Below are 8085 nucleotides of genomic sequence, written 5' to 3'. Positions count from 1 at the left end.
GGCCATATGCACCCCAATGTTCATAGCAGCATTGTCCACAATAGCTAAAACGTGGAAGGAGCCGAGATGCCTTTCAACAGATGAATGGATTAAGAAGTTGTGGTCCATATATACAATGGAATATTTCTCAGCTATCAGAAAGAACGAGTTCTCAACATTTGCTGCAACATGGATGGCACTGGAGGAGATAATGCTATGTGAAATAAGTCAAGCAGAGAAAGACNTATCATATGATATCTCTCATCTAGGGAACATAAGAACTTGGAAGATCGGGAGGGGAAGAAAGGGATAAAGAAAGGGGGGTAATCAGAAAGGAGAATGAAGCATGAGAGACTATGGACTCTGAGAAACAAACTGAGGGCTTCAGAGGGGAGGGGGGTGGGGGAATGGGATAGGCTGGTGATGGGTAGTGAGGAGGGCACGTATTGGATGGTGCACTGGGTGTTATACACAACTTAATGAATCATCGAGCTTTACATCGGAAACCAGGGATGTACTGTATGGTGACTAACATAATATAATAAAAAAACATTAAAAAAAAACAAACACCCAAATCACAGGAGAACTCGAGACAAGAGCAGGAAGCTGAAATGCAAATGGACGACTGAGCTCACCGACCTGACAGCGGGGCGAGTGGGGGCGCCGAGAGCCTGCTGTCCACAGCGTAGCATCAGTGCCCCGGAGCCTGGCAGCCACGTCTACACTGGTCACCTTCTGCACGGAGGGAAGTTCAGAGGTGGCGGCGGCAAGCCGGCGTGCACACACGCGTCGGCTGGGCAACGCCGGGCACTGCGCTTCTAGGGCGGGAGGTGAGGACAGATGCAGGGTGGAGGCCGGGCCCGCGCCAGGTGGGAGCATCTTGCCCAGGGGCATCAGAGAGAGGCCCTCGGGGCTCTCCGGCACAGCAGCGGCCCAACCAGCCAGCCTAGAGCGGGGCTTCGTAGACCGGGTCCCTGGAGCAGCAGCATCACTGAAGAACACGCTCGAAATGCAAACTCTGGGGTCCAGCGGCCCTGCTCTGGCTGGGAGTCGGGGCGGTGCCGACGCTCACCAGCTGGAGAAGCACTGCCCTCCGACGAGGCTCCCAGCCTCCACATGCCAGCCGCACCGGCGTCTCGGCGGCTGGGGACATACAGATGCCTGACGGCCAGAAGCCATCCGCAGAAGCCTCCGGCCTGAGACGAACGGCAAAGCAGCAGCAAGGGAGGCGGCAGGGGGGGAGGGGAGCACCCCTACACCCTCTCTGCACGCGGCTCAGGGCACTGATCCAGCCCAGAAGCAGCAGGGGCGGCAAAAAACACACAGACCTCAGGACAAAAGCACAGCTCCTGGAAGTCGGAAACACTGGCAGAGATGGAAGACTCTGTTCCAGCTGAGGACAGGCGGCTGAGGAACCCTGACAAAAAGCCGAACCGAGGGGAGGCAGAGAGCGCAGCGGCGCAGGGCCCGGCACGGCACATGCCCGGCGGGCAGCGGGTGGCCCGGCGAGCCGCCTGCCCTTCTCGCAGAGCCCCAGGCACCGAGCAGCGCCCTTGTGCTTCCGGAAGACGGAGCACGACGGCAGCGCGGGACAGCCAGGAGCCTGCACTCGGGCCCCGTCCGCTGGACGCGCCCGCACACCGCCTTCTGGCATCAGCACAGCACGCTCCCCTGCCGGAGCTGGGAGGCCGCCCCAGGACAGCCGCAGGTTGCTGCAGAGGCCCTGAGGAGCCCAGCGGTGGAACACCCCAGGCACCCACGGGCTTGGAGGAGGCTCAGGCCGAGGCTGGGAGCTGGAGGCCGGCCTCGTGTTGAAGCCCACGTGTGAGGGGACCCAAGGGATGGGCACGGCCAACACACAGCCAGACGGCAAGGGCCCGAGGCCCCCGTCTCTCCTATTCCAGTGTCAGGGCCTGCTCCGAGCTAGCACCAGGACGAGCTGAGCGGGCAGCGAGCAGGGCCAGCTGCTGCTCCTGGGCCCTGGGGCCCCAAACAGCCAGGAACCCTCAAGTCTCCAGCTGCGGAACGGCAACCAGGAAAGCTCAGAGTGTAGGATCCAGACTCGGTCCCTGCAAGGTGACCTGTACCACGTGGGAGAGACATACGCATCCAGAGCAGGATTCTGCATGCTCCAAGGCTCCCTTCGTCCCCCTGGCAAATGAAGCCACGGGACACAGGCCTCTGACTCCCGTCCCTCTGACATATAGCCTGTGTCTGCCCCTCACCTCACAAGCCCGCTATGTCCCACAAAACACAGCCCGCCTGTGGGGGTCGGACACAGCGCCCGCACTAAGCAGGGAAACGCAAAACGCACTGCCCCGCTGCCGGTACACAAACCCCGCTGCGGGAGCTCCGGCGGGCCCCCACCCCTCCGCGACAGAGGCACAGTGTCCCCTCGCCCCGCCCCGGGGGCTGGCACACACGGGGGCCTGGCTGCCTCAGAGCGCAGGGCACTGGGCGGCCCAGGGAAGCCTGCGAACACAGCCCTCAGGCCCCGGGAAGAGAACGCAGCGGCCCCAGCGGCCGGGCCGTTACCTTTCGACTGGATCTTCTCACAGTTGGGGGAGATGACGACGCACTTTAGTCTCCTGAGCTTGAGATGCTTGAGGACCTCCCGCAGCCCCAGCACGAGTCGGCGCTTGGTCTTGGCCTTGACGGGGTCCTTCTGGTACATGCGGTCTTGGAAACGCACCAGCTCCTTCAGCAGCTCCGCGACGCAGGCGTCCACCTCCTTACTCAGCATCTGGCTGCAGTAACTGAGAGAAGGTGCCCGCTGGCGGCGGCCCTCTCGGGGCGGGGGGGTCCCTGCGTGGAGCGGCCCACGCGGCAGAGCCGGGGCTCCCGACGGGCTGGACTCCACGTCCTCCCGGGCTCCCGACCCCAGGGACGAAGCCTCTGCGCCAACGGCCCGCCACGTGCCCCGTGGCAGCTATGGCTCACGGAAACCGCACTGGAGCGTGCCCTGAACAAAGTGGGACAGGAGCAGGCAACGCGCCCTCAGAAAGCACGCAGAGACACTAGACCACGGACGGGAGCCGTCACCTGGCTGCCCCGCGCCCCAGCACGCAGCTCGACTGAAGGGTGCCTCCGGCAGCACGTGAGGACAAGGACCACGCGGAAGCAGAGAAGGTGGCCCTGCCGTGGGCTCTGATGAGGAGGAAAGCTGGCGCCTAGCCTGGCGGCCTGCACGCGTTGGGACGAGACAGCCCCACGCTACACACCAGAGTGACCACACCCCGCCCCAGTCTCCGCGGCAGGCACGCCCCCATGTCACTCACTCCCGGAATCTCCGGCTGTGGATCTTGGGGCAGCCGGCGCCGCTGGGGACCAGGTGGCAGCCCTCGACCTCCTTCTGGAGCTCAGCTCTCGGCAGCTCTTCCGACCTGCCCTCCAGCGTGGGCGCAGGGGACAGCGACTCCTCCGGCGCCCCTGCAATGTCAGAGAAGCCAGTCACTGCACGGCACCTGCCACGCCGGACACGCAGGCGGAGGGCGGAGAAGTCCCTGGCACACCTCACAGGGCGGCGCCTCCGCAGCAGCCCCGTCCCGCTAGGATGGCAAAGGTGACAAGTCCTCGAGCCACACGCTTAGATCTGTGTACTGTCATGAATGCACAGCTCAATACTAACGCGTTCTCTCTGTGACACCGTGACTCACCCTGGTGGGAAAGCAACTCTGCAGTTAGTGGGGTTCACCTGCACGGCCACTTTGAGCCATGAGGACCATCGATGCTGCACAGATCACACTTGGGGGCCTCGCCCCTCTGTCCCTCAGATCCCCCCCCAAGAGGCACGGGCGCTGGGAGCTCTACCTGCCTTACGGGGACGCCCTCTTCCCGGCAAGTCGGGACTCAGACAACTGCTCCATTCCACGTTCACGGTGCAGGGCCCAGGGCCGGCCGTGCTCCCCCGATGTGCACACGCCCACCCCGGCTGCAGGGCTTCCCCGGGACAAGCAAGCATGAGCTCTTGGTACCTGAGGGTCCAGCCTGCTCGAAGGGCTCGTCGTCACCACCGCTCTCGCCATCCAGCACAGCCTCACCGGCGGGAGCTGGGCTCCCAGCATTTTCTTGAAGACGCTGTTGCTTTCTCTCCTGCCGTTCTTTCAAAATGATCTTTAAAATGAAATAAGCAATTAAAACACCTAAAGAGTTGTCCTTAAAAATAGGCCCTTCTGCAAAATAAACCACCCAAACTCCACGGGCGGGCATCGCGCCTTCTTGTGCCCTCACAGCAGCGACATGGCCCCCGTCCCCTAGAGTGCAGAGCAGGGCACGCAGGACCCGGGCCAGACACCACTGGCTGCGACAGCCTCAACAGAAACCGTATTCCAGAAACGGAACACCAGCCAGATCCCGCGGGGGAGGATGAGGGCAGCGAGCATGAACAAGCAGAATGCAACGCCCCCCATTCCTAGTTCTCTGTCCGCTTCCCTGCCAAGTACTAAAAGAGAAAAGCCCCGCCTCCAGGAGCAGAGGGCCCTGCTTCCCACTCTGCCGTCCCATTCAGGGAGGGGGATCATTCCTCAAGAATCACACACGCGTCCTGAGCACATTCCAGTGAACACCAGAACCGAGAACGCTGAGGGCTGTAGGAGGTCACACAGACACGGCAGGCTCGCGGGTTTTCCAGCACCTGCTTTCACCGCGTACCTTCTTCAACGAGGTTGGCTTCTTGGCCTTGGGGACCTCCCTCTGCTTCCCCTTCTTCATCAGTGGGGCGCTGGAGTCCAACGGGTTGTGCGGGGTCTTCAGCTGGCTCAAGTGGTGGCCCTTCTTCCCCGACGTGGTGTCTCTGGAGAGGACCGGCACCGCGCCGACTGCGACACGGAGGGGACACGGGCATCAGGCGTCGGCCGTGCCGCCGCCCAGCCCAAGACCTCACTCACTCATCGTCGCCTGGCTGACCGCTGCACGGTCTCACTGACAACCCAATGAAGTTTAGTATCTCCTGGCAGAGAGCCAAAAAATCTATCAGCTCATCCAGGGACAACCAGCGTCCCACCCCTGTGATCGAATCTCCACGTTGCTCGGCAGTCTGTGGTGCGCGGACCCCACCTTCTGAAACTACGGTATTTCCAGACAGCGCGCACCTGCGACAGCCCTTTGAGGGGGTGTTTCCCCACCATTTTCGACACCGCCTCTGCGGAAGCTGGAGACTGGCTTCCGAACCTGCATCTGCTCTCTCACTAGCTTGTAAGATTCTCTTTCCAGACAGAAAGATGCTGTCCTAGATGCCCCCCCACGCAGCTGGGGGCAAGCCCCCACCGCCAATGCACGATCACAGCTCGGCGTTCCCGCGGCACGCTCCCATCTTGCCCTACCTCCTGCCATCTTCTTGCTCGTTTATTTGTGCCTACTTCCTTCCCCTACCTTTCCGTCAGGACCATTTTCCAACACACGCCCAAGAAAAGAGAAGGGTGCAACAACAGACCCCACACCCGCTGTCCAGCTCCCACATCCGTATTTTCCCACGTTATCTGAAGCATGCTGCTGAGTGACGCGCGTTTTCTCAGTCGGGCGTGACGGTGCCCGGCTTGAGGGCACAACAGGTCTGCGCCCTGGCTCTGGGCCGCTTCCGACCGCGGCTCCACAGAGCAGCCGGCATCTCTGGACCTGTGCTCCCACGTTACACATTTGAAACATACGCGTGATGAGCTCACCTTGAAAAACCACCCCATGCTGACCCTGCTCCCATCTGCTCACTCTGTCCGTAATGCCACTTCCCAGGGCCGGACTCAGCTGGGCACCTGCGACTCCTGCTGCCTGGGCGCCTCCTGTCTGCCCAGTGCCAGTGACTCTCCACACAGCACTAGCTGTGCGCCTGGGAGTCCCACCAACCCCATCCCTAAGAGCAGCCACCAAGCTGGACAAAGCTCTCATCCACAATCACGGCAGCCCTCCAGAAAGTGACCAAAGGCTCACGACAAACCGCGGGGCGTCGCTAGTGCGCTCTATTGAAGTCAAGTGAGAACAGCAGCAGCCTGGGGCACCCTATCCAGGCTGCTCCTACCCTCTCCCTGCTCACAGCTGGCTGGACCAGGGCAGAGAGGTTGTGAAATCCTGCAGCCTCACTGCTTCTGGCTGAAGGGGCTGCCGGATTTAGAGCGGGATCCTTCAGAGAGGTGATCCAGCAACAGGCAGTCCAGCCAGCCTGAGCCGTGGCCCTCTGCGGGCAAGCAACAGGGCAAGAGCACGTCCCCCCCCAACAGCTCTGGCAATGACAGAGCCCGTATGCACGTGCAGGTGTCCCACGAGTTGCAGGACACTGAGGCGGGGCAGGCCTGAGCATGGCCTGCAAGCTGAGCGCGCTCCAAGCCCACACACACTTGGGAACAGACTGGGAGGCCGTGAGTTCTGGCCGTGTTTCAGCACAACCTCCGACACAGCTGTGCTGTGCGGATGCAGGGGTGGCCCCTGGGAAGCCACAGCCAAGAAGAACAGGAGAAATAACTGAGCTAAGACCCCAACCTTCAGACTCAGACCAACGCAGCTACTAAAAAAAACAAACCCCAAGAAATGAAACCATCACCATCGTTACTCTCAGGGAGGAAAAAAAATTCAGAAACCAGAGCTGCTACAACTTATTAACTAAAATAGTCCATATTCAACAAAAAACTCAGAGATTTTCAAAGAAACAAGGACGTGTGACCCACACTCAGGGAAAAGGCAGTTAAGAGAAACTGCCGAAGAGGCGCCAGCGGCGGGACATGGCTGACCGAGACCTCGAGGCAACCCCGAACACACGTCTGAACCCAGGGTTTCAATAAACAGAAACTGTAAAGAGGGGGCAGCAGCAGATCTGGCATGGTCGAATCAATGAAGCTGAAAATAAATACAAACTATTCAGTTCCAAGAAAATCCTGAGAGAGATGAAGAAAAGTGAACGGAGCCCAAGAGACCAGAGGGCCGCCAACAAGCAGAGTAACACACACGTAATGGGGGCGCGGGGGGATGAGAAAACCAAAAAGGCTTCAGAAGAAATAAAGGCCCCTTGGGGCACCGAGGTGGCTCAGTGGGTTAAGCATCGGCCTTCAGCTCAGGTCATGATCCCAGGGTGCTGGGAGAGCCCTGCATTTGGCTCCCTGCTCAGTGGGGAGCCTGCTTCTCTCTCTGCCTCTATCCCCTCCCCCTGCTCTTTCTCTCTAATAAACAAAATGAATGAATGAATGAATGAATGAATGAATGAAAGAGAGAAAGAAAGAGGGACATGGAGAGAGGGAGAGGGAGGAGGAGAGGAGAGAGGAGAAGGCAGGCCCAAACTTCCCAAATCTGACGAAAGCATTAGTCTTTGGAGCGAACGCGCAGCCAGCCGAGGGGGTACGTACTGAGATCCGCAGCAGACATGTCCCGGTGCAAATGCCCAAGGCCAAGCGAAGAGAAAGCACGGAGTACAGCACAGAACGGACGCAGGACTGACGGTCCCCGCCGTGTCACGGGCACCAGTGGAGGCCAGAGCACAGGGACACCCAAAGCACAGCCACAGCTCATCTTACCACCTCCACAGACACGGGGCGTTTCACAAACGGAGGGCTGGTGGCAACACTGTGTCGCCAAGTCCACTGGCGCCCATCTTCCCAACCGGATCTGCACTTCATGTCTCTGTGTCGCAATTCTCACAGTTTCTTAAACTTCGTTATTACTATTACTGGTTGTGGTGATTTGCGACCCATGATCTCTGGTTTGACTACTCTAAGTGTTTTGGGACCACACGAGTCGCGCCTACAGAGACGGCCGACTTAATCCCTGTCTCTCCCCCTCTCCTAGGGCCCATTCCGAGACACAGGCCGAGTAACGACCCTACAGTGGCCTCTACAAGTTCAAGAGAAATTTCGGAAGGCATGTTGAAAGCGGAGATTGGCCAAAAGCTAGACTTCGGGTGTCAAACGGTTAGCCAAGTTTCAAATACCAAGGCGGTTTCTGAAGGAAATGACATGTGCTCAGTGAACACACGGAAAACAGGAAGTGAAGGAGCCTTACTGCCGATAAGGAGAAGTGTCAGTCATCTGGACACAAGGTCAAACCAGCCACGCCATTCCCTTCAGCGAAAGCCTAACCCAGAGCAAGGCCCTGACTCTCTTCTGTTCTGGGAAGGCGGGGAGAGAGGAG

At 59.8% G+C, this 8085-nt stretch overlaps 1 protein-coding gene across 5 annotated transcripts in view; it reads right to left on the bottom strand.

The window, feature by feature from the left end:
* The window catches only part of SECISBP2 (SECIS binding protein 2), a 44071-nt gene that overhangs the window by 6941 nt on the left and 29045 nt on the right, over positions 1–8085 (bottom strand). For 2 of the 5 annotated variants that reach the window (XR_004621682.1, XR_004621681.1), the window contains exons 11-15: positions 4630–4796; positions 3954–4092; positions 3258–3408; positions 2515–2735; positions 619–714 (exon numbers count right to left, since the gene is read on the bottom strand). Coding sequence is in view for 3 of the 5 variants with exons in the window: in XM_034646938.1 (XP_034502829.1) it covers positions 1903–2060; positions 2515–2735; positions 3258–3408; positions 3954–4092; positions 4630–4796 (836 nt within the window). In the remaining 2 variants the exon portion in view is untranslated. The other 3 variants (XM_034646936.1, XM_034646937.1, XM_034646938.1) reach the window with 2 other exon arrangements.

The sequence above is a fragment of the Ailuropoda melanoleuca genome, chromosome 17, assembly GCF_002007445.2.
Source record: "Ailuropoda melanoleuca isolate Jingjing chromosome 17, ASM200744v2, whole genome shotgun sequence".
Lineage (NCBI taxonomy): Eukaryota > Metazoa > Chordata > Mammalia > Carnivora > Ursidae > Ailuropoda > Ailuropoda melanoleuca.
Note: the sequence above shows the minus strand (reverse complement) of the source record. Positions and strands in the feature narration are given on the sequence as shown.